Below are 27,453 nucleotides of genomic sequence, written 5' to 3'. Positions count from 1 at the left end.
ATCTACAAGCACACAACGCCTCGCACCGCGAGGCGTTGTGTGCTTGTAGATCTGCTGTTTTCACTACTTTTGTGCAAATAGTAAAATTTTTACTTTTGTGCAAACAGTAAATTTTTTTCCTAATGGCCCGGCCTGGACCGGCCCGAGAATTAACCGGCCGTTCGGGAGTTGTCCCGCTTTTCCCAATGGCCAGCACGTCCCTGGTCTTATGTCTACTTTTGTAGACATGATGGGTGTTACAGCCTGGCCTAGAGGAGTAAAAGTATCAATACTGCAATGTTCTACTCTGTTAAGTAAAAGTCTGGAATTCAAAATGTACTTGAGTAAAACAAAGTATAAAAGTATTGGTATCAAAATGTACTTCACGAGTAGTTCACGCCCAAAATGACCTTTTTTCTATTGATTACTCACACCATGGAGACTTGAGTTCAATAATATTTTTTTGTTTTTTGTCGCATTCCTAAGACAAAAATGTTATTACAATAAATGTATCCCCATTGATTCCGGATGGGGACCCATATGCATTCGGGTCCCCATCTGGAATCAATCTAGGTAAATTTACTATAATCACATTTTTGTCTTAGGAATGCGACAAATACAAAAATATTTTATTGAACTCAAGTCTCCATGGCGTGAGTAATCAATAGAAAATAAGTCATTTTGGGGGTGAACGACACCAAAAGTAGAAAGTACTCATTATGCAGAATGTCACATGAAAATAGCAGATTTACAAGCTCACAACCTATTGAATTTGAAAGTACCGGGTTGGATTCCTTTGTTTGTTTGTCTACAGTTTTTACTGTAACAGGGTCAGAGATAAATAGCTATATAGCTAAACGGTATTTGCAAATCATTGCAGTGAGTCATTTATCTTGCTCAGTAGAACGATTCTATATGGTTGAACTGTGGATATGAAAGAGTTTAAATGAGTCTCCCATCTGCTCTGCTTCTTTGGAGAACGTCTATAAACGTAAGCAATCTGCTCTGTGGTGAATGAATGTACAGTGTGTTATTACAGCAGACACACAATAGCTACGCTAGCAATTTAAGTTCCATGTGCACAGCAGCCATTATTGGAAAGAAATCGGTGCCTCCTCCTTACTTCCTTCACAAGTCTTACCAATTATACCAATTTATTCTCTGTTCCGCTTAGTGTAGCACCGTGGTTCTACTGTGAGGGTCCATTTGGAACCCCCTCAAGGAACCGTGAGGGTCCCTGGACCCCAGATTGAGACCCACTGGTGTTGCAGAGTGTTCTTTAATAAGAAGCCTTTTTACCTGATATCTTTCTGTTTTCCCTTGTATTTCTGGACCCATTTTTGCAAGGCCATTCAATAGATGGGGTTGGTGTGCATGGGAAAACAGAAATATCGGATAAAAAGGCTTCTTATTAAAGAACACGGATGTTCCAGGTAATTATACAAGGCCGGACAGTATTTAGACAGGTTTGAGACTTTATAAAGCACTTTGTTTGTGAAACCTGAATGTTGGCGTAGTTTGTAAAGGGTATCGAATTCGCCTCCGCCAACCAAGGTGAATCCTCATCCATGACAATCGTACATCATATTATCAGTGACCGTCATGTTTCAGGGTGAATCAGCACCCTGACTCTGAGCCTTCATCAGTATAATCAGTGTAACCCTAACATTCAACTTCACTTCAAAACGACTTACAATAGGGCAAGGTAATACATCTGTACAAAATTCCCCATCACCATCTTTATTGTCCCCGTTTAGAGCAGGCATGACTCAGGCACCCTCTGATCAGGACCTAGATTGCACTTTAGTTGAGGCACTTGTTTGGGCACCCCTAGAGCAGAGGACCCCAATTGTTTACAGGCATGAGTGCAGCTATACACAAACATTATGCTCTTAAGAATGCGTTCTTGACGAAGTGAGTTGTTTTCTGTATACAGTCACAGTGCAATAATGTTTCATGTGGTAACAGTTCATTGTGTCAGAATTGATCTGTGTTTGGTTTAAAATGTTGTTGTAACTGTATTTGCTAGCTAAACTTCAGTGGCTAAGCTAACAGGATTAACTAACAGGATCTAGCCTAACCTGTGAGTGCATGCTGGGTCTAAACTAACATATGAGTTCATGGCTCATTTCAGTAATATGCTATCCTTGTGTACTACTGCATATTGCTCATTGTCTCCATATCCTGATGTTATTATTTCTATATTCAGATACTATTCATCATTGTGTATGTTTGTGTCTGCCAACTACCTACTTTACATAAAACACATAAAATGCTATCATTGACTACTGCTCTTTGACTGGAGCCCTGTGGTGGGCATAACCACAAGCCCAGAATATACAGTCCTCCCTTCCAAAGCTATAATATTTCACAACATCAATACTTTCTCTATTATATTCCTGTGAACAACCTGACACTAGCATTCTGCATGTTGTGAGCCCAGTACTTGTAGCACCACTTGTCAAAGTTTTGCTTTAAAAGGCACTTCAGTTTTGGTCCTGGGCACTTGGCTGGAAGAGCCATTGTGGTCATATTGTTGTTGTCGGGCAGACGCCTCTTATCTCCATTTTCAAAATAAGAAAACTAATTGGGGAACCCTGCTATACTTTATCATACCTACAGCGTCACACAAAAGCAGATTCACAAGCGTTTGGAGCTTGTGGGTCTGCTGCTGCTTTTGCTGCTTTTGCTGCTTTTGAATTCGAACCATGAAAAGTAACAGTTTTGGACATATGAGGTTTCCACCCGACAGAGACAAAGTATGCTAATTCTTTACTACTGCTGTGCTGAGTGGAACTAGAAGGCACTTGATTGTGGAAAACTAAAAAGGAGAGTGATTGTTTTGAGTGCAATATCGACTGGAAAAAGACAACCGTTCAAGTGGTGGTAATTGTTAAGACTACACCATGGTTCTCTTTGTCATTTTCTTCGCCACAAATAATGTGCCATTACTTTTGGACTAGAATAAAATGTTCTGTCTCGGTGCCAGCTCTATTAGTGAATCCATTCTGGGTTTGTTTTGTTGTCATTCATGCTATTTATTTTTTCTTTTTTTTTTAAATAAACGTTTTACTCAGTATAGTTCGGTCAGTCATAAAAGGCCAAAAAGGTCCTTACACAAAAGAGTTGATTTAGTAGCCTGCCTGGGTGCCGTACTGCTCGCACCGTTCCGCAATTTGTTTTGTCTCTCCGTGTGTGCATGCTCGCGTTTCTGTGTGTCTGTGTGTGTGCGTGCGTGCATGTGTTCTGTACTGTATGTGTGTACAGTATAAGGGGTGTCCATTGACAGCCAGAAGGTATAGGCCAGCGTCCATCATGATGATAATAAGAGATGTACAGAATATGCAGTATATTGTCACTGTCGGGCAGAAACCTTGTATCTCCAAGTTTCAAATGTGTATGTTTTTTCATAAAGTAAAGCCCTGCTTCACCATACAAGACTGTCGCACAAGACTAGTGAAAACAGCAGATTGTAGATCGGCTGTTTTCACTAGTCTAAATCATTTCTAAAATGATAAATACAAAACGAGCAGTTTTGGAGATACAAGGTTTCCACCCGACAACGACGATATATAAATGCATAGTGTGGAAGATAATGTGCAGTGAAGCAGAAGCACTGAATAAATACTGTTACCTCCCCAAGCTGCTTTGATTAAGCACATGTTTGAAGGAAGAACATCTAGAGATTCCAGTTTATTCTCTGTAGTGGCCCTACAGAGAGAAGTGTCGCTTAGTGACACACAGAGGTGTGTTTTAGTTATAGTTTATGTGTAGTTGCATTTCGTTGCTCCAAATGCTAACCTTTTGCGTTTTTTCGTAAATCAATGCCCTACTTGATCACACCACAGCGTCACACAAAAGCACTAAAGACTCCCTAAATCGGGAGATAAGTGACCGCCAGGTCGCATACACAAACTTTAGAAGGCAATGGTAGGCAATCAGGAGGGAATATGACCTGACTTTAGAGATACTGTGTAGCGCTTTGCGCCTGACAGGTGCTGGTTTCTGCACGATAACAACAACATAAATCTAAATTCCAAAACAGCCAAAGAAAACGTTAAGTCGACTAGACCCCGTAAATGAGATCCCATTAACGTGATAATTTCTATGGAAATGAGGAGAGGGGGGGGGGGGGGGGGGGGGGGGGGTTCTTTCTTTTTTAATTTTACACCTGAGAACCTTTCAATTTCCCATAACACTGCACCTGTTAAATGCATATTGGAGAGTTTATTGTGAAGGATTCGCCTGAGAGGTGATGTCAACTGGCGTTCCCGTCCCCTAATGTTCAGTGGTTTTACACTATAGAGTGCTCTGCTTTGATCCTTGGATTGCAAGATGAGACGATGCAAACTAATGAGAGAAGAGCTCCATTTATCCATTTAATGTTTGATATGTGATCATCTGAGGCACTAACAGAAGGTCGTAAAGGAAGGTAGTCTTCACACACTGACACCCGCTGTATTTATTCATTCAGAACGAAAGCATTCAGATCAGAGATTACAACTTAAGTGCATGTTTACATGGGCACTAAATACAAGTAATCCTCGTTTACATGCCCCAAAGGCATTTCATCTGAATATTACTTTTGACGTGGTGCACAAAGTTAGATTTTCCAACCAGAGACCGAGCAAACCAACCGGAGAGAAACGAATAAGTGTTTACAGTGCATGCTGTTATGGCGCGGCTTGGCTGAATGCTTGATTCTGATTGGTCAATCACGGAATTCAGCGGTCTGTTATTTTTTATTAATGATCGTTGAACTCAATAACATAGGCTACTGTCTAGTAATCACAGACCCAGAGCACCTGGCTCATTTCAATCTGCGCTGCTTGATTTTGTGCTGTTTTCATCACGGCAGCCATGTAAACAAACACATAATGTCATTTAACAGCTAAACATTGCTCTCAAGAATGATCTTGAAAACAGAACTAGACGCTGCCGCTCATCAAATATTGAAAACACGGCCCCCTCAATTAGACAATAATATCAGTCCCCGGAAACCAAGGACGGATATTTTCAATGAGTCTAACATGGTTAAAATAGATCAAACGTCCAAATACTGAATCACGCAACTTAACAACTGTCTGGAATGAAACACAAAAACCTGGGTATAGACGTTAAAATGACCCCAAACATGTTTGAAAGTGAAACATCCCGTTAATACCCCCGTTAGGGCCTTCCCCCGTTCACAGCTGTTCAGATGGATTAGCTCCATTTCTCCCCCCAGGGCATGGCTGTGTAACCTGTGACATTACAGAAGCTAGCCTACTGTCTCTCTAGGGAGGGGGGGGTAGCATTCTCCCATGAGCAACACTTCATTCAGGACAGACAGGCAGACAGGCAGACAGACAGACAGACAGACAGACAGACAGACAGACAGACAGACAGACAGACAGACAGACAGGCAGGCAGACAGACAGACAGACAGACAGACAGACAGACAGACAGACAGACAGACAGGCAGGCAGACAGGCAGGCAGGCAGGCAGGCAGGCATCAATCCGATTAAATGTGTCTTTAACTGTGTTGCCTTTAAATCAATAGAAACCTACTGCCGCTGTATACTCTGAATGACACGCTGCGTTCAACATGGGAGAAGAAGCTCTTCATACAACACGCCCCTTAAGCATAAATTAACTCCCTACTTGATCACAATTCAATTCAAAGGAGCTTTATTGGCATGCGAAAACACACTACCATCGTCACACAAAAGCATCAAAAATAGCAGAAACGCAGCGTTTCGAACTTGTAGATCTGCTATTTTTTGCTATTTTTGAATTGGAATCCTGAAAAGTAACAGTTTTGGACATGATGAGGTTTCCACCCGACAAATAGACGGGTTTCTTGTTTACAAACATTGAGACTAAATGCACAGGTGACTGTATCATGTAATGAGTCCGTCCAATCCCCAAACCTGTTGTTTTGGGGAGCGCTGGTTTCATTGGCTAATTTTGGTACCGAATCAAACGTGACGTGGACCAGAAACCCGTCTATATGACATGTAGGTTGTACCCCATACATGCTCTGTCCTTGATATGACGGTCGTTAAGGAGTTGCTCAATAAAGGCCTTCAATCGATGACCTTGTGGTAATTAAACCACTTAAGCCCTAACTACTTTTCTCATGTCTTTTGTCATGCTGGGAAAAATTCCGATTGCGCCGACGAGCTGTGAGCTTGTGAGCTGCCATTTAAAAAGAAAAAAAAAAGAAAATCAATGTCTTGAGAATCTTATATCCTAGTATTATATCTTGTCCTCAATGTCTCTGTAATACCTCCCACCCGCCTACTGTACTGCACTGTAAATAAATAAAAAAAACACACATCTGCGCTATCTCACAGTCCAGGGGATGACGAATTATGTTAAATCAAAAACAACACCACAAGCGTCACACAACTTGATTATTCACCGGTCGGTCCACACACACGCAGAGTGGGTCTTCCTCTCTTCCTCCAGATATAGGAGCTATATTTATCTGCTCTACTCCCACGCAACGCACTGTGACATTGTTGCACCTACAGCACGCTTCCCTGTCCCCTGACATATAACTGTAACCGTTTGCAGTTATATTTTCATACACCCTTTAGCATCCGTCACAGAATGTGCAGTAGGAATGAATCTACTGCAGGGCTCTTCAACGTTTTCAGGCCAAGGACCCCTTAGTTGACGGAGAGATGAAGCAGGGACCCCCACACCTTTACATGGATTCCATATGGTTTCATCTTTTCACAGCACAATGACCGCACAGTCAACTGCCGATCTACAAGCTCACAACGCCTCGCGCTGTGAGGCGTTGTGAGCTTGTATATCTGCTATTTTTGGCTAAAGTTCTCAGAATATGGACGCTAGGGCTCAAGTGGTTAATATACAAAAGGAGGGCAAAAAAGTTTCTATCACACAAAGATTTGGAGGACCCCCTGTAGTAACTCTGAGGACCCCCTATGGGTCCCGGACCCCCTGTTGAAGACCCCTGATCTACTGTATGGACTCTCATATGAGGATATACTGTATGTAGGAGCCAAAATGGTGTCTTTTGTGTAATGCACAGATTGATTGGTGATGATAATGAATGAATCAAAGCACCTCACAATGGTTCATTCATTTAGAGAGGCAGGGGCTGAAACTTTCTCTGCCTTTTGGTGGATACGGTATTTCGAAAATAGCAGACCTCCATGCTCACAACGTGTCGCAGGGCGACGCGTTGTGAGCTTGGAGGTCGGCTATTTTCGGTGCACGATACTACACTGAACTAAGCATAATCAAGTCAATACTGGAGATGTGGCGTAACGGCATGGATTTCTACACAGAGGGCAATTCTTTCAACATAAGACGCTGCATTCAAGTTCAGGAAAAGGCAATTATCATGAATGCTGCCTTCAGGTGTGGCATGGAAACAGGGCATTTGCATTTCTTTTGCCACAGTAAAAACTGCATTTATCGTCTGGAAAGGGCACTTTTTACAGACGGCTAAAAGGGCAGGGGCTCAAGCCCCCTTTGATGTCTATGTGTGCACGTGCCTGTTGGGAGGTGAAGTAGCGAACAGCCAACCGGCCAGCGTCCGCTCTTCCCCCCCGATGGTGGAAAGCCACTCTATCACCGACCGACTCATTGGAGGCAATGTGGGGTTCAAGTCCCTATAGCCTTGATGACCTTAAATGCTTATGCAAAGGCTAAAATGTAATTAGATAGTAGCCTGCCCTACTGTATGTTATGTAGTCATTGTTGATCCTCCTATAGTGTGTATAGTTTCAGATTATTGATTTTTGTTTGGTTATTCTACTGTTACACTGATCATAGGTTCTTAGTTTACCTATGATCCTAGAATACAATTTCTATGCATTTGATGTATTACCGTGTGCTGTCCTTGCTTATTGTAAATCGCTCTGCATTAAGAGCGTCTGCTAAATGCCTGAATTGTAAACTGTAAATTGTATCGGGACGCAGGCTGAAATGTGGGAATAAACGTTTGTTTCTAGGTCACGGAGGAAAGGAGGAGAAAGCATGGGGCAGGGACGTGCTGGCCATTGGGAAAAGCGGGACAACTCCCGAACGGCAGGTTCATTCACGGCCGGTCCAAGCCCTGCTGCCGCACAAAAGTAGTGAAAACAGCAGATCTACAAGCACACAACGCCTCGCGGTGCGAGGCGTTGTGTGCTTGTAGATCGGCTGTTTTCCCACTGCCCACTGCCCACTGGCCACTGGCTTGTCATGATCTGAATTGGCAAATCTTTGATAGCTATAGAGAGAGATCTCTCTCTATAGCGCGCAATGAGGGCCTCTACAACTCTTTTTTTCCCGGGCTGAATCAGGGGCCCAGCACGTCCCTGACATGGGGGGAAAGAAAGAATTGAGTGAGTTTTAGGCCGTACCCAGGTGATCTGCTCAATTGCACAATCCTTGGCGACTCAATGTAAATGAGGTGATGATGAAACCCAGGGTACAGCAGTCTGTCTACCGTAATGCTCCCTCTCCCATTCATTCATTCAGGTCATTTAGAAGTCATTCCAAACTCCAGCACCAGGTTCACACTATGTCACCTGTGCAGCTTCATAATGATTTGTTTTAGCACATTTCTGGGGCTCAGGGAAACCCTGCAAATAAAATGTTCATCCAGGCTCCCCTGAATGACATTTTTAGAGAACCTTACATTCAGTCATGTTACGGTATGCTCAAGGAAAACTTTTTAAGATTCGTTTTTGGGCTTTTTATACCTTTATTGATAGGACAGTTAACTGACAGGAAAGGAGGGGAGAGACATGCGGCAAAGGTCGTCCGGATCGGGAATCGAACCGGCGCCGCCGGCAGGCATCCATGCCTATGTGGCAATGCCTCAGTGGTATGCGCCCTTACCAGTAGGCGCCCAGCGGGCAACCCATGTACAAGGAAAACTTGACAGAGAATATCCATTTATCCTTTCTATTAGGACAGATTGAAAATGACTTCATCATTATTTTTTGGAGCGGTATTAACTGATCCTCTGGCTTTGTCTGTTTGTTGCGTCCATAGGTTGCATAACCTGCAGCTCATGTGTGTCAGTCAGTCACACCTCATGTCACGCTCCATATATGGCCAAGACAGAATTCATGTGAATTCAAGTGTGGCTCGCGTCACGGCAACCACACTTGCAAATTAATTCTGTCCATGTCCCTTTTATGCCCATATATGGAGATCCCTGATGTGATCAATATTAAGCCCATATCTGGGAATGCCCATAATAGGGTGTCATATATCGGTGATGTATTGCATAGCCTACAGTATAGCTTTAAAGTGCTCATGTGTTATTATTCAGTTCTTTCTGTCTTGTTTTCCTAGAACTGGTTGCTTATGTTTATCTCGCACAATCTGGCAACACATGCTGTTAACCCCAAGGTCATCATGTCCTTGTCACCTGACACTGCCTGTCCAATGACAGTGTTAATAGAGCTCTGATGTAAATGTTAATTGGGTCTCTGTTAATTGAACACTCTTCAGATTTCAATTACCACTCCACACACATCTCCCTGCTCTTGTCTGTCCCTGTTGACATCACTCTGACTCATATTCCCTCCTGCACTTTCCTGACGCTCCCTTAGCTCTTCTCTCTAGTTTACTTTTTTTCCCTTTTTCCGCCTTTCTCCCAGTGGCGTCAGTTCAGCCTTCGCACGTGCAAGACACCAGTCATGTTGCCATACCTTAGCAACAGGCATGATGAATTTATTTTAAGAAGTACGTTTTTTTCAGTTTCCCAGTTTTCAAAAATAGCAGATCTACAAGCTCGCAGAGCGGCAGTCTGTGCCGTGCTGTGAGCTTATTATATGCTATTTTGTAATAGTTAAAGGGATATTTCACTTAAAAAAAAAAAAAAAAAAAAAACATTTTATCGTCCAATCAGGCTTTTATGAACACCCTGAACAGTTTTTAGTTTGCTTCATTCAGTATTTAGATATTTGATGTAAATGTTACCAGGCCCTCCTCTAGGGCTTCTCCCCATACACACCCATTGTAACTTCAAACTCCATTTTAACCATGATAGAAACACAACGCTAGTGTGATGTCACTCCCTTCACAATGGTTCACATAATCACACGCTAGGACACAAATCAGTCGTAAGATTTTATTTAGCTTTAATCCATGCTCTCTCCCTCTCCCTCTCCCTCTCCCTCTCCCTCTCCCTCTTCCTCTCTCCCTCTCTGTGTTCTGTGTTCTGTTAACACAATCAGCGTTCAGTTATCATTCCATATTTCACTCTCTCTCTTGACATCATCCACTTAAACCCATATATGCTTAGTTGACCAGATTCCCAAGGGCTCAGTACTATGGTCATTTAGTCTTAGTCAACATAATTAGCTCTCATTCTCTCTCCGGCTGTTTGCTTTCTTTTCCATTGTCCACCCCCCCCCCCTCCCCCCCCCCCCCCACCACCCCACCTTCATTTTCTCTCTCTCTCTCTCTCTGTCTCTCTCTCTCTCTCTCTCTCCGTTATCTCTCTCTCTGCTTCTTGCTGCCTCAGTGTAATGTGATCCAGCTTCACCGTGGCTGTCCGCCCCCCTCTCCCCTCACCCCAAGCCCCCTCCCCTCCCCTCTCTGCTGTCGGCAGAGCAGCAATCTGCTCTCTCTCTCTTCCTTCCCCCGGTCCGTCGGTCTGGGTCTGCCGGTCCGTCGGTTGGTTGCTAGGCAGCCCTGCATCCGAGACCATGCCCCCACCCCCCCTCTCCCCCCTCCCTCCCATCTCCGTCTGCCTGTGAAAAGGAAACCGAGAGGAGAAACGCCCCCCCCCCCCCCCCCCCCTCCCCCCCCTTTTCCCCACTGGAGTAGAGTGGACATCAATGCGACTGTACAGTAGGTCGTGTTTAGTATGAAAACCTGCTGATCATGTCTGTCCGTCTGTCATGTCTCATGTCATATGAGACCGTATATGGCCAAAATCCCTGATGTCATCGGTTACATACCGACACTCCGACACATTGATATTCCGACCACCTAAAACCTAACCTTAACCCTAACACTAACCTCAGTAAAACTGGCGGTTGGGGAATGCTAACCTGGTGAAATGCTAACCTGCCTTCGCCGGTGAATTCTAACCTGGTGAAATGCTAACCTGCTGTCGGCTGGTGAATTCTAACCTGGTGAAATGCTAACCTGCTGTCACTGGTGAATGCTAACCTGGTGTTCGGAATGGGGATGTGTCGGAAAGGGAACCCGTCCCAGATCAGTATTAAGCCCATATCTGGGAATGCCCATAATGGACATATTGTGTCAGTCTCTTCTCGCCCTTTGGGACATCTTACTGGTATTTATGTCCAGAAGTGTAACTTCTCAGTGGGTGTGTTTAGGAGCTGCTGAGTGGATTCTAGTTGCTGGTGCACAGAAGGAACAGCCATAGCTCTGTAACCCCTCAGGATCCCCCTCCCCAATCCTCATGCTGGCCACCTTCTGGACTATATGTGTGTATGACGTGGACACGCTGTGATGCAGACCTGTGGGACAGGGCTTAACATGTACTGTGTGCAGGGACGTGCTGGGCCCCTGAATCAGCCCGGGAAAACGAGTTGGAGAGGCCCTCATTGTGCGCTATAGAGAGAGATCTCTCTCTATAGCGCTGCTGCTACTCAAAGATTTGTGACAAAGTGACAAGCCAGTGGGCCAATAACAGAGTTATATTTCATCGTTGTCGGGTGGTCCAAAACCGTTTGTTTTGTATTTATCATTTTAAGAATGATTTAAAGTAGTGAAAACAGCCGATCTACAAGCACACAACGCCTCGCACCGCAAGGCGTTGTGTGCTTGTAGATCTGCTGTTTTCACTATTTTTATGCAAACAGTTTCATTTTTACTTTTGTGCAAACAGTTTAATTTTTTCCTAATGGCCGGCCTGGACCGACCAGGAATGAACCAGTTGTCCCGCTTTTCCCAATGGCCAGCACTACCCTGTGTGTGTGTGTGTGTGTGTGTGTGTGTGTGTGTGTGTGTGTGTGTGTGTGTGTGTGTGTGTGTGTGTGTGTGTGTGTGTGTGTGTGTGTGTGTGTGTGTGTGTGTGTGTGTGTGTGTGTGTGTGTGTGTGTGTGTGTGTGTGTGTGTGTGTGTGTGTGTGTGTGTGTACTCCATGCATCATAATAGGATCACAATCGGAACCACATTTATTATTGTCACATCACTTCTTTGTGAATTAACTATTATAGCACATGAAAGAAACAGGTTAAAATAAAATCTAAGATACGTACATTATAGATATTATAGCATAAAAACTAGTGGATCTGTACATGTGCTTCGACATAAGGTACAAAAAGTAGCAGTAATACTGTGCACGAGGTTAGATATAATGAGCAAAATGTGGCAGTTACAGTATGTATTGTGTATATGTTTGTCTGCTCTCTTGTTGTTTGATTATATTATAGGCTTTTATTAACACAAGAGCCTTACTGTTGTCAATAAATTAATGTCAATAAATAATTTATACATGAGGTCAGACATAAAGTACAAGAACTAGCAGGTATTGTTTGTACATGATTAGGTTACCTCTTATGCTTAAACTTTATGGCATTTTGTACTATTTAAAAAAATAAAATAAAATAAAACATTTTAAAATAGTCAAAATAGCTCATCTACAATGAGATCTTGTAGATCGGCTATTTGAAAGGTTTTGGGGTCTTTTTATGCCTTTATTTGATAGGACAGTAGACTGACAGAAAATGGGGGGAGAGATGGGGAGTGACATTCGGCAAAGGTTGTCCGGATCGGGAATCGAACCGGCAATGCCTATGTGGTATGCGCCTGGACCAGTAGGCCAGTGGGCCTAAACTATTTTACAGTAAAATGTCGAAATAGTAAATGTATGTATTGAGGCATAGATACTGTAAGCCCACGCGGTGCAAAAAGAACAATCCGGTACAGTACGAGGTGAAAGAAGAAGAAAAGCAGCATGAAAACAGATCAGATATTCAAATGTTCCTGGATGTGAGTGGAGTGAAAATATATGAATTCATACATATTCCACATATCCCTCGTGAGGAGGAGAATCATACATTCTGTTTCACGCTTACATAATACATGATCTCCTCTAAGGATGAGTGGGATATATGGCACCTCAGCAGCACTGCAATGTCGTCGCGGTCCAGTGGAAACCTTGTATATCGTCGCTGTCGGGCAGAAACCTCTTATCTCCATATTCTAACTTTATATGTTTTTTTTTTTTTTGTAAATGAATGTACAATAGGCACAAAAGCATCAAAAGTAGCAGATCGGGGCGCACGGTGGCGCAGTCGGTAGTGCTGTCGCTTCACAGCTTCTGGGTTTGATTCCCGCTGGTGTTCATGAGGGTAGGTGCCCTACAGTACATGCAGTAATCCTGGTCGCTATACTGATGGAGGGGAAAGGAACTGCTTGGAATGACATGTTCCTTCCACGCGCTACGTCCAACCGGGGAAACTCCCCCCTGATAGATGAAAAGCAGCGGCTTGGACTCCTCATGCATAGAAGTAAGCATGAGGTCAGTCCGTTGCTCTCCCCAGGTTGGCAGAGGGAGAGTAGTGCCTAGGATTACATTAGATAATTGACACTGGGTGAAAAAAGAAATGGGTTACAACAATTGTGGGATACAAATTAATTTACAAAACAAACTTGAACATTTTGAAATATTGAGATACAGGTTTTCTATCCCACAGCAACGGTATGTTACGCTGCTTGAACCACAGTTTTACTGTCTTATCCTAAAGCTGGTCTACTGTTTGAGCTGCCAGCCAGCACAGTGGGCATGATGATGACGTTGGCACGGTGCCCGGGCATGCACGGCACGGCCAGGGCATCGCTGAGGGGATGGATGGATGAATGGATGGATTTGGGGGCCCTCCTGGCCCCCAAACTGTGGAATAAACTCACTGTGGACAGAAGACGCACCTCTTCAGACTCCACCTAAACCCACAGCACTACTGTAACACTTCCCTTCCCTCGAAGACCACACATGAATCTAGATAGCCTTTTCTTTTTTTTAGGTTTTAGACGTTTTTTACTGATTAGGTGGGGGGGTCTACCTATGTTATTATTATTATAGATTGATATTCCTATGCATTTGTTGTATTGTTGTTGATGTACTGACATCTTATCTTATCTTATTATATTGATGTGCAGATCTACAAGCTCACAGCGCGTCGCGATGCGACGTGTTGTGAGCTTGTAGATCGGCTATTTCCACTTTCAAGGTTCTTTTTCAAGTATAAAGTTGTCAAATATGTAATTATGTTCTTTGTATATTTAGGTTATGTGTCATATCTGCTTGTGCAACTTCAAAGCCTAAAAGCCAAACAGGAATGTAATTGTCAATGACAGAAACACAATTAAATCGTTAATCGCAATTATTTGAGTGACAATTAATCGTCATGTAAAATGTCATAATCGTGACAGCCCTATTGTAAGTCGCTTTGGATTAAAAGCATCTGCTAAATGCCTAAACTGTATGGATGGAGGGATGGATGGATGGATGGATGGATGGATGGATGGATGGATGGGGGTGGGTTTACGCAGGCAGAGACCAGTGAGTGGGCATGATGCTGGCAGGATGCCCAGGCGTGCGCGGGGCATCAGTGAAGGAATGGATGGATTAAAGTTCTCAGTCTCCACCGCTGCCAGCATGTCTTCTATGGAAGCGTGTTGTGCAGTGAAATCTACAAGCTTAGACAGGCTGCTGCTTTCGGTTCTTATTTGAAGTGGTCTATAAACTATAGCAATATGTTCAGAAACATCTTCCATGAAATCTTAATTGTTTCTGATATTTCATATCAAATCAAAGGTTAAAGCCTCAATCTGTGATTTCTTCACCTGGTTGGCAGTATGCAGAACATATTGTGTTAATTGTTTACTCCAGGGGTCTTCAATGTTTTCAGGCCAAGGACCCCTTAGCTTAGAGAGATATGAAGCAGGGACCCCCACTATGTATTGTATAAAATTGTACAGATTTCTGAGACAGCTTAGACTTGTTTGACTACACTATCATCAGTGTAGGTTGTTGGATTAATGTGTATTTTTAGACATTGAACGACTTGAATCGTAAATACTTTGTCTGCTCTTCTTTTCTCTCGGATCTACAAGCTCACAACGCCTCACAGCGCGAGGCTTTGTGAGCTTGTAGATCGGCTATTTTTTGGCTAATGTTCCACACAGAATAGGGATACTACTATAGGGTTCAAGAGGTTAGTGTAGAAAAAATAAAGTTTCTATCACACAATGATTTGGAGGACCCCCTTTAGTAACTCTGAGGACCCCCTGTTGAAGACCCCTGGTTTAGTTGTTAGCAGGTTAGCATTTCACCATGCAGGTTAGCAGCGTTTTACTGAGGTTAGGGTTAAGGTCGGAATAGCAATGTTTCGGAGTGCCGATGTGTAAACGTGTGTGTGGGGGGAGGTCTCCCATAATGTTTCACAAATTGCACATTTAGGATGTATTATTATGCCTTTAATCCATGCTGAATGGATGGTGTTGGGTTTACCAGGCATGATCCATTGCCATTCAGAAGACTGACTTCCATTATTCTAAATGGAGGTGTCACCTAAACCTAACCTAAACCCTAACCTCAGTGGGGTTATTTCTGAATGGGGTGTTTCTGAATGGAGGTCTGCCCCCGTTCTGGCTAACTCTCTGTGCTATTCATAGTTATACTGGTGCTATTCCAATAGATGGAATCCGCCAATACCGTACAAGGTCTCCAACTGTAAAAAAAAAAACCCAAAAGGAAACAATTTCACTTCTCATCGAAGCAAACGCTGTTTTGTGTTGAAATACTATTCTCTACGGTGGGAGAGGTCCCAGGACCCCACCTTCTCTGTAAAAATGAAATATATCCGACCGAGAATATAGCCGAGAATAAAATATATCCGCCTGGCGAAAATATGCTCTGTAATATCGTCGGTGTCGGGCAGAAACCTTCCACAGTATCTCCATGTTTTGATCACACTTCAGCATCACGCAAAAGCACCAAAAGTCAAAAAGTAGCAGATCTGCATAGATCTACTTTTGATGCTTTTGAATTTGAATCGTGAATATGGATTTGGATTAGTTTTTTGGACATATGAGGTTTCCACCCGACAGAGACGATATGCCGTCCTCACACTTAATTTCCACATCACAGTAAACGTCCCCTGAGCAGTGATGATGTGATTAGCGTGCGTTAAGTCACTGTGTTGAACCGACGCGACCGTTGTGTCCTTCAGCTGTGCTCTGTGTCCTCTACACTGAACGGTCTGATGGAAAGGAAGAAGCTTCAGAACATGAGCTCACTCTGCTATCCAACATCCAGTCTATCCACCCTTCCTTCTCACTCTGCTATCCAGTCTACCCACCCTTCCTTCCATGTCAGACACATTATTATCACCATATGGTCTTTTGGGATCAAAATGTTTGGGGATCTTATATTATATTTGTGAGCGGTGCAGCCCATTAAACGGCAGAGTAGAAGGTTGTCACAAGCACAAGAAGAACATATACTGTATCTACAATCAATCAACACTTTGCAATGGTAGAGGATGTTAGCTTGTACTCGATCTGTTCTTTTTATTCAAAGTTATGTTGCACACGTGCAGGTCTGGCGTCTGGCACAGGACGCTCAGGACCGAGTTTCCTACGTGCAAAGATGCATACCGTCACTGTCGGGCAGAAACCTTGTATCTCCAAGTTTCAAATTTGTACATTTTTTCGCAAAGTAAAGCACTGCTTCATCACACAAGGCCTTTGCACAAAAGTAATGAAAACAGCTGATCTACAAGCACACAACCCGCGAGGAGTTGTGTGCTTGTAGATCGCCTGTTTTCTCTAGTTTAAATCATTTTAAAAATGATAAATACAAAACAAACGGTTTTGGACATACAAGGTTTCCACCCGACAATGACGATACCCTACTTTCAACAACACTTGGAAGTATCTTTTGTTAAGTGTCACTCAGTCAAAGTGTCAGTCCATCTTAACCTTTGTACGGGCACCATAGGCTGATCACTTTCACTGTCTTTCCCTCCCTGTAGAAGCACCTGTACCAGGATGAGGACTGAGGAGACATAGACAGTGACGATATATGAACCCTCTCTCTCTCTGTGTCTCTCTGTAGAAGTACCGGTATGAGGAGACCTATAGACATACTGTATTATATGAACCCTCTTCCTCTCTTGTTATTATTTTTGAAAACGACTTGAAATAGTGAAAATAGCCGACCTATAAGCATACAACGCATTGCACCGCTAGGCGTTGTGTGCTTGTAGATCTGCTATTTTCACTACTTTTGTGCGACACTTTTGTATGATGAAGCAGGGCTTTAATTTACGAAAAAACATTGGAGATACAAGGTTTCTGCCCAACAATGACGATATATGAACTCTCTCTCTCTCTCTGTGTGTCTCTGTAGAAGTACCGGTACCAGGATGAGGAGACCCCCCCCTTGGAGCACAGCCCAGCACACCTGGCTCCAGGGAAGAGCGCTGAGATGCTTCACATGAGTGACAAGAACCTAGCAGCCATGGAGGCACTGCACGGATACACCCCTCACACACACATCTCTCCTGTTAAGGTACACACGCACGCACGCACGCACACACGCACGCACACACACACACACTGTACCTGTTAAAAGCCATTTAGGTCTGAATACAAATCTGTTTCACTTAAGATTTGAACCACTTTAACCATTAAGAATGCTTTAACTATTCAAAAAATAGCAGATATACAAGTTGGTAGATCTGCTATTTTTTGAAAAATGTATTAATGTGTGCAAGTCTTTGAATATATTGATTCGATTCATCTTCTAAATCCTTCTAAGGCTTAGAAAAACCTATGTTTCTATGTCAGTGGTGCTCCAACCTTTTCATGTCAAGGACTCCCAAAATGATGTATATTGGCCACGGACCCCCATCTCTAAATATTTAGTTCCAGGGACCCCCCAGAAGCAAAATTTTAGTTACAAACGTTTGCTTATACATATATTCAAAGATTTCCACACAATTTTGTTGATATGAAAGAGGTATTTGTTAGTAAAATTTCTTCTATTTGTGGTATTCAAAGATTTGCACACAATTTTCACGACTTTTCAAAAATAGCAGATCTACAAGCTCGCTGTGAGCTTGTAAATCTGCTATTTTTCAATAGGTAAAGTAAAAAATAATTAAGGCCCCTCCACCCCTCCACAATGATATCTCTTATGTTAATATGTTGATATAAAAGAGGTATTTGTTAGTAAAATGTCTTCTATTTGTGGTGATTTTCTTCAGCGATGAATGGTATCAAATTCGGGTGATGCTTGAAATGAGGACAGCTTAAAGAATCAAATGTGCTTTATTACGACTATAGGGTTGTTGTCGAAGCAGTTTGGTGGAGGAGTTGTTGTTGTTGTTTTTTGGGCTTTGTGCAATCAGTCAGTCACAGCATGCCTTCCGGTTCACACCCAGGATCAGAAGAGAAAGACAATTATAGGAGAGAAATGCATATTAATATTGAGTTCAACAGTCGTCAATAATCACACTCGTCCATGCATAGCAACATGCCTGACAGCTCGGGAGCTTTTTTCTTTACAGAAGCCCTCTTACCCCTTTTCATAGTTTGAGAGCAGCGTTTCCCCTTTTAAATTAGTCCTTTACCTGTGCTAATCCTACAGAAATGCATATATGAATATTAATGTACATATTAATTAGGATATGCTGCATTTAGCCGCTTTACTTCTATTATCACCTTTACACCCCAACTTAAGTATACAGTACACCTCGGTAATTTGCATTTCATTTGGAGATGGAGATTATAAAGTAGTGTGAACCTGTAATGAATTGACTACTGATTGCAATCTGATTTTATCGACCACATCAAGCAGGCTATATAAGACGCATTTGGACACATTGGTAGCAGAGTGTAAATGCAATAGTTGTTATCATCCACATGCAATGACTGTGTGTAATAATAACGCTGAATGTATACTCTGCCGTACAACACTGTTGTAAAGTAAGTACTGTCAGTAGACCAAAAATATCTGATCTAGACGAAGATGTTATTTTATCTACTCTGACTTTAGTGTGCACCCCAGACAATGTTGTTAAATTGTTAAATTGTTTAAGTTCTTGATACAAACTCTAAGTTAGATTCTGCTCCTGGTGACTGATGCATGTGTTATTCTTCATTGTCTTAATTATTCCATTGGTTATGTCATGGCTAATAAGGCTAGATGGACTTACTGAACAGGTTGTTAACCTGAGTTGGAGTTACAGTAGGTGTTTTCAACGACAGTTTGAGGATCCACTGCAGTTAGGAGGTTTAGTCAGTAGCACTTTTTAATACTTTTCATCGGTTCAGTATTTGTAAAACGCACACACAGACTTAAAGGGTGTTCAATAGCACTGATTTATTTAAGAAAATAAATAAAACGTATATCGGAGGTTTGTGCCCGAAAGAGACGATATGCAAATCCAGTGAGACAGACAGACAGGCAGGCAGGCAGGCAGGCAGGCAGGAAGGCAGGCAGGCAGGCAGGCAGGCAGGCAGGCAGGCACTGAAGTTGATGTCACAGGAGGGAGGCAGGGACGTGCTGGCCATTGGGAAAAAAATTAAAATAAAATGTCGACCGTCGTTCCATTTTGGGGGTTGGGCGGCCAACAAAGTAAATCGTCACTGTCAGGCAGAAATCTCGTATCTCCAAGTTTCAAATTTGTAATTTTTTTCACAAAGCAAAGCCCTGCTTCATCATACAAGTAGTGAAAAGTAGTGAAAACAGCAGATCTACAAGCACACAACGCCTCGCGGTGCGAGGCGTTTTGTGCTTGTAGATCGGCTGTTTTCACTAGTTTAAATCGTTTTTAAAATGATAAATACAAAACAAACGGTTTTGGACATACAAGGTTTCCACCCGACAACAACGAAATATAACTCATGTAATTGGCCCACTGGCTTGTCACTTGTCATGATCTGAAATGGCAAATCTTTGAGTAGCAGCAGCGCTATAGAGAGAGATCTCTCTCTATAGCGCGCAATGAGGGCCTCTCCAACTCTTTTTCCTGGGCTGAATCAGGGGCCCAGCACGTCCCTGGAAGGAGGACACAGAGGACACACAGGACAGATGACAGCAGAACAGGACAGGACAGGACAGTCACAGGATACACCTGAACATTAGCAGGAACATGAGGACACGGTCCCTTTAATTAACGACATACTGTAGCTACTAATGCAGAACAGGTGTGTAGGCGATAGTATTCCCACTTCACCTTCTGCTAAAGGGACACTATGCGCAGTATAGCTTCTGTTCATCTCCATGCACAGAGGCAACCGGTGTACAAGTGGCCTCTCGAGAATTGATCCTGCAAATTGGTTTTCTTGAACATCACGCAGCAGGACTGAATTGGTGTGTTGTAACACAAACACGGTGAAATTAGTGGCCAGATCACTCCCCATTAGGGATGGGACGATAAGCAATATTATCGTTTATCGTGATAAAAACACTCACGATAATCGCATCGTGGAGGTTTCATTTATCGTGATATCGTCCTCCGTCATGCACTGGGATCAATTCACCTTTTATTTGCTGAGCTGCATGTGCAGTACCATTTACACACTCTATTGGTAAAAGGTACTTTTACTAATATACCTACTTGATACCGTCTTTTTCCCACTCTATCAAATGTGTGCGTTGCAACGCGTTGTGAGCTTGTAGATTGGCTATTTTTTGGCAAATGTTCCGCCCCAGGATAATTTTGATTATCGCGATAATATCTTAATTCGAGATTTCTTTTGTCACAATAATCGTGATATGAAATGTTCATATCGTCCCATCCCTATTCCCCATAGGTATTCATTTGTTTTATTTCAAGCTATTCTTTGTTTGCAGAACCATTGCGATTCTGTGAATCTCTGAGCGGTGCAAGGCCTCGGTTTTCTATGTGCCGAGGGCCAGAAGGGTTCTTATTTCAAGCACCAACAGACACCAGTGACAAATAACAGTACTTAACTATGGGCATTGATTGGTTCGCCGGGCCACTTGAAGCTTTATCAAATAGTTAGCATGCCCTCAATCTGCGGTTCCTTGACATGAATAAATACAAGAGCATTGCATGGTGAACTGCTCCTCAAACTAGTTAGTTTTATGCCCCATGCCCTTAAACAGAGATATGCCCACTGGTCAATAGGTTTCACACAGGCCTTTTACACCCCCTGCATCAAGAATTGTAAATACAGGGCGGTGGGAGTGGACCTTGCACTGATAATAACTGTAATAGAATTGCGGTGATAATTGCTGGGCGGCATTGGCTCAGGAGGTAGAGGGGCTCCCCAGAGTTAGTGTGGGAGTGTCCTTGAGCAAGACTCTGAACCCCTAATTGCTCCCAATGAGCAGGTTGGTGCCTTGCATGGTACTGTACTTGCATCCATGGGTGTATGAGTGTGTGTGTGAATGGGTGAATCCAAAGTGTCTTGGATAAAGGCGCACTTTAGAAATGTGCAGATACCTTCTATACACTTAAATTTTATGTTGGTTTGTTTACGATTGAGTGAGAAAACAATGTTGCACATTAAGTTAATCATCTGGGGACCCCCCCACCCCCCCCCCCCCCCCAAATTATTTGGGGACCCCCTGGGGACCCACAGGTTGAGAACCACTGCTCTAGGCAGGGTGATGATGTCATTGTTCCATTTGTTTCTCGAAAGACATTGGTGTCAAATCATTGTGACTGTGAAAGATGATCTCCAATCGGTCATATCTCGGTCTCATGGTGACATCATCATGACATGATGTCATGAAACCAATCCCCCCCTCCCCCCCAGAGCAGTTTGCTCCAGGGCCACACATGTCCCCTGGGGGGGGGGGGGGGGGGGGGAATTCATGGAGATTCTTGTCGCATTCCTGCCAATAATACAATATTTGACTTATTAGGCATGAAGCCTAATCTACAGGCTTTGTGACACCTTGTGAGCTTGTAGATCTGCTATTTCCACTATTTTTGAAACTGTTGGAAAATATATGAACATTTTTCAACATGGAAACGATTATGACAAAATAATAGTGATTATGTCAAATAATTGTGATTAGACAATTATTACATAATTGTGACAGGCCTAACCCCCCCCCCCCCCCCCCCCCCCACACACACACACACACACACACACATGCATATCACACATGCATGGTTGTCCATATGTTGCCATGCTATTCTGGTCCCAGGAGCAGTGGGATGCTAGAGGTTAGTAAAGTCACCTTGTCGTGACCAGCGGGTCATGATGGCTTGTGTGTGCGTGCGTGCGTGCGTGCGTGCGTGCGTGCGTGTGGTGGGAAACCCCCCCGTCATGACATCAATGACATGCCAAAAGCAAGGGCTCCATGGTTCCAAAACCTGAATGGAGATCAGGTCATTAATGGACAGAAGACTATATGTCTATGGTCGTACTGTAAATAAACTACTGTACACTACACTGTAAATAGATATCCACTTAAACAAGGGGTTATTGCCATTTTTGGCCACGGACATACAAAATGAATGAATAATATTACCAGGAAGGAACACATAAAGAGCTCTAGCCCTGAACGACCGCAGGTCTGTGACTCTGAGTGAAATCAGTGTTATACTGTACATATTCTGAAGAAAACCTGGAGACTGACATTCAGTAACTTATGATCAGAATAACAACAATATTACAATGGTGTGTAAAACTGAAACATGTAGGATTTGCCATGGACAAGGCCAAGTCTTAACCACGGACACGTTTGTCCCAAATTGTCCATGTACAGACATATTGATGACCCCTGACTTGAAACCTCTAATACTTAGGAAACGTTGTAGAAAATAGCCGATCTACAGGCTCAAGATTGTCTACTTCTGGCGACTGTTCCCCACAGAACAGGTTCTCAGTGCATATACAGTAACAGAACAGGTTTTCAGTGCATATACAGTAACAGAACAGGTTTTCAGTAACAGAACAGGTTTTCAGTGCAGATACAGTAACAGAACAGGTTTCAGTGCATATACAGTAACAGAACAGGTTCTCAGTGCATATACAGTAACATAACAGGTTTCAGTGCATATACAGAACAGGTGTTCAGTGCATATACAGTGACGGAACAGGTTTCAGTGCATATACAGAAACAGAACAGGTGTTCAGTGCATATACAGTAACAGAACAGGTTCTCAGTGCATACAGTAACATAACATGTTTCAGTGTATACAGTAACAGAACAGGTTCTCAGTGCATATACAGTAACAGAACAGGTTTTCAGTGCATATACAGTAACAATCGCTTCCTGCTGGGTTTGCTCCATGCTCTGGTCATGAAAAAAAACAACACAAGCCTTTCTTATATCTCTCTTAATTTGCTGTTATTCTTCCCATCCCTGATTCCTCTGATCATCTGACGTTGTGGTTTTATTTTAGCATCAGTTGTTTGCCATGTTAATTTATCCACGAATCAGTGTACTGTAGATGAATCTGCTTTGTCAGCAACATCAGCTCAATGCCTGTATAACCTTTATGTTTATGCTCACTCCATCTTCCTCTGGAAAAGTAAAGTAAGACAGGAAAATAAGACTGCTCCCTCCCTCCAGCATCCCCTGTGGGGCTGCACAATTATGGCTAAAACCAAAATGAATCATAGTTGTTTTGAATATATATTGTGAAACGACAGCATTGTTGAATGCTTAGTCATTGCAGAACTATACTTGTTGCGACCTTCAGGGAGCAGTTTACTATGAAAACCTCCACCAGCCGTCCGTCCGTCCGTCCGTCCGTCCGTCCGTCACACGTCACACGTCACACCTTTGCCCTGCTCATATCTCCGCATCAGTATGACATCACACCACATGTGTACACAAACCTTTGTGTACGTACTACGTTGCTGTGGCAACAGTCTGTTGTTGCTGGTTTGTTAGTGTACATTAGCAACCACCTTAGCAACCATGGTTTTACCCTAGCAACCAACTGTTTACCCTAGCAACCAACTGTTTACCATAGCAACCAGATACGCAGAGCAGGGATCTCCATATATGGGCATAAACAGGTGACATCACACTGATGTCAGATACTCAGAGCAGGGATTTCTCCATAATATATGGGCAAAAAAGGGATTCTGTTAGGGATCTCCATATATGGGCATAAAAGGGATTCTGTTAGGGATCTCCATATATGGGCATAAAAGGGATTCTGTTAGGGATCTCCATATATGGGCATAAAAGGGATTCTGTTAGGGATCTCCATATATGGGCATAAAAGGGATTCTGTTAGGGATCTCCATATATGGGCATAAAAGGGATTCTGTTAGCTGTTAGTGATCTCCATATATGGGCATAAAAGGGATGCTGTTAGGGATCTCCATATATGGGCATAAAAGGGATTCTGTTAGAGATCTCCATATATGGGCATGAAAGGGATTCTGTTAGGGATCTCCATATATGGGCATAAAAGGGATTGTATCCCAGATGATGCCCTGTTAGGAGATCCACAGTATGACATCACGCCACATCATCGGCTGAGGACTGTGTGATGTCATCATATCTCCATATATGGAGACATAAGTTGCTCATGCCCAAATATGGGCTGGTGAGGTCAGACTTAGTGTGATGCGTAGGTTATCTCCATATATGGAGATTCAACTTCAATGAGTAACCATGGCAAACTGTCAACTGCCCGTATGTCTTGATAATTGGTAAAACAAACTTTTGTCCTATTTGTGGAGATAAGCGACCAATGGTCGCTTATCTCCCGATTAGGGAGTCTTACTGGTATATTGTCGTTGTTGGGTGAAAACCTTGTGTCCAAAACCGTTCGTTTTGCATTTTTCATTTTTTTCATTAAACTAGTGAAAACAGACGATCTACAAGCTTACAACGCCGCGCGATGTGAGGCGTTGTGTGCTTGTAGATCTTCTGTTTTCACTACTTTTGTGCGACGGCGGGCCTTGTACGTTGAAGCAGGGCTTTACTTTGCGAAAGAACATACAAATTTGAAACTTGGAGAATGGAGATACAAGGTTTCCACCCGACAACGACGATATATTCAACAAAAACTGTGGCCTTTTCTATAGTCTCTGAAGTTGTATTATTGCAATGTATTGCAATGTATATAAGTTGTAAAGGTGTGTAGACGACTTTTAGATGTTCTCTTCTTTAAGAGTGATAGTGGTAATGGACTGATTGATGACACTTGATCAATGTCTCTACCATTGGGTATACCTTTAACAGACCTATTGCCTACTTATAGCCAACATAGGCATTTATCCTACATTCTATGTTGATGACGGTCTGAGGACCCAAAGGTCAACTCTCTGTCACTTTTTGTACTTTTGTAAGTAAAGATACTCCGATTGCGATTTTTGGGCCCGATACCGATCACCGATTCAACTGGAATCAGTATCTGCCGATACAGATATTCCCGATCACAGCGTCAAATCCATAAATTATTCTATTTATTGTGTTACTGTAGCAGCATTTATATATTTAATGAGTATTCTTACAAAACATTGACATTGTATATTAAGTATAAACACTAGGAGATTGCAGGCTGAGGTCCTTTAGTATCCAATATACATTAAAACATGATGAATTGTGCAGCCCTAGACTGTTAATAGCCATGGATGTGCTGCTGTGCATCGCTGCATCTCAACTGTTGCTTCTATTGCTTTTTACAGCCAGTGTTGATGTCGACAGGCCATACCCCCATGTACACATCTGCAGTATCCACCCTGGTAAGAGTGCACACAGCACCCCCCGGTGGTGGTGGCGCCCGCCGCCCCCACCCCTCCATCCATGTGGGCCTTTGTCACGTCTTAACTGATCATCATCGTCGTTACCGTCGTTCTCGTTGTTGTTGTTGTTGTTGTTGTCATCGTATGACTTGTGTTGTGTCATCTGTAGTCAGTCCTCTAAACATAGTCCCATGACACACACACACACATGCACACATGCGCGCACACACACACACACACACACACACACACACACACACACACACACACACACACACACACACACACACACACACGCACACACACATGCACACAAACACACCTCATACGCTCTCTCAGTCATACCGTAATCTCTCTCTTGTGTTGTGTTGTGAAGTCATTCGCGTGTCGTTTTTATATTGTGTGTATTGTCATCGTGACTCGTGAGTGAGTCTGCTATTCTTAGCCATCACATGTTCTTTGATTGATTGATTGATTGAATACTTTATTAGTCAGAAATGTAAACAGCATACATGTCATCAACAACAAATACAAAACACTATATTGTACAATATGTACAAAGGAGAAAAAGGGAAAACAGCAACAGTGGATGGCACCTCCTCTCGATGGGAAACTAGTAGTTTCCCATCCAGTGAAACCTCTTAAATGACAAATTAAACACTGGCCAAATTGGCAAATATTAGAGGCAGAAGTTGTGAAAATAGCAGGCTATTTTCATAATAGAACCGTGTCATACAAAATGTAATGCCTCTCAACTCTTAGTGCTCGTCAGGGTGGGGGGTCCCCAGTTGAAATATGATTATGATTATTTTGCGGTTCACGGCCTGAAAAGGTTGAGAACCACAGCTGTAGACCATCCCTGATAGATGTTTTTTTTTTTTTTTCTTTTTTTTTTTCCAGGCCAGTTTTGATAGAAACCAGTGATTTACTGTACATCTTTTAATGGTTGGTGTCAGGGCATTCCACAGTTTGGTGGCAGAGCAGTAGAAGGATCAGTGGTTCTCATGTTCATGGTCAAGTAGCCCAATAAATGTGTACGTATTAAGATGCGAACCCCCTATTTGAAATGATTTGGCGTCTGGAACCAACCCAGATCTAAGAGAAGATCATACTGTAGTTGTTAGATTAGATTTAGTACAGAAATGTACAACAGTCTATAGTGTAGGCAGTTGTAGATTTCTGAACAGTTTCCTAGTTTCATAACAGTAGAGATACTGTTACTGTAGGTGGGGGAGAGAGAGAAGCCTTTCACTCAGTACTTGGTCTGCTCTTTTCCCCCTCTACACCAGAGCTCTTTGCTTTGCATATGAGTATATGAATACTCATTCAGTCATTCTTAGACAGTAGATGCTCTCATTGGATCACCTTCTAGGTGGTATTTATAGTTTTAAGTAGGGACCCCTTGGATGCCCCTCAAGGACCTCCCAGGGGTCCCTCGGAGCTCGGAAGCCCACTTTGAGATCCACCGACTTGGCTTAGACACGACTAGAGAATGTTCACCTTTGTGCAGGTCAGGGCTCCAGCCAGCAGGTGTCACTGTTTGACCGTGGAGGATTGACTCCTTTTTATAACCTTGTGAGTGGAACAGGCTGATGGGGAGGAGGGGGGAGGAGGGGGGATGAGGGTCTGCTTTTAAACAATAGACCATTTCTTTTTATGATTAAGGAGGGAGAGAGAGAGATTGTAGTCGCCCTCCCTCGCAGTCCTGCCAAAATCTTGTGGGGCAATTTGTGAATTTGTGTCCTGCTTGCAAGGCTCACAGTCTCACACTGTGTGTGTGATGACAGAAAGGAATATTTATATGGCGATGCAGCTCGCTCCAGAAC

The 27,453-nt window shown here is 43.0% G+C and overlaps 1 protein-coding gene across 1 annotated transcript in view; it reads left to right on the top strand.

The window, feature by feature from the left end:
* The window catches only part of LOC308304866 (disks large homolog 4-like), a gene marked incomplete at both ends in the record, with an annotated part of 136,146 nt that overhangs the window by 22,724 nt on the left and 85,969 nt on the right, over positions 1-27,453 (top strand). Inside the window, 2 exons of the mRNA XM_080749494.1 lie at positions 17,337-17,498; positions 25,571-25,627. Coding sequence (XP_080605620.1) covers positions 17,337-17,498; positions 25,571-25,627 — 219 coding nt within the window. The remainder of the gene's footprint in view (positions 1-17,336; positions 17,499-25,570; positions 25,628-27,453) is intronic.

The sequence above is a fragment of the Nannobrachium achirus genome (genome assembly GCF_963921795.1).
Source record: "Nannobrachium achirus genome assembly, chromosome: 19".
Taxonomy (NCBI): Eukaryota; Metazoa; Chordata; class Actinopteri; order Myctophiformes; family Myctophidae; genus Nannobrachium; species Nannobrachium achirus.
This window is presented reverse-complemented; position numbering and strand designations above follow the sequence as displayed.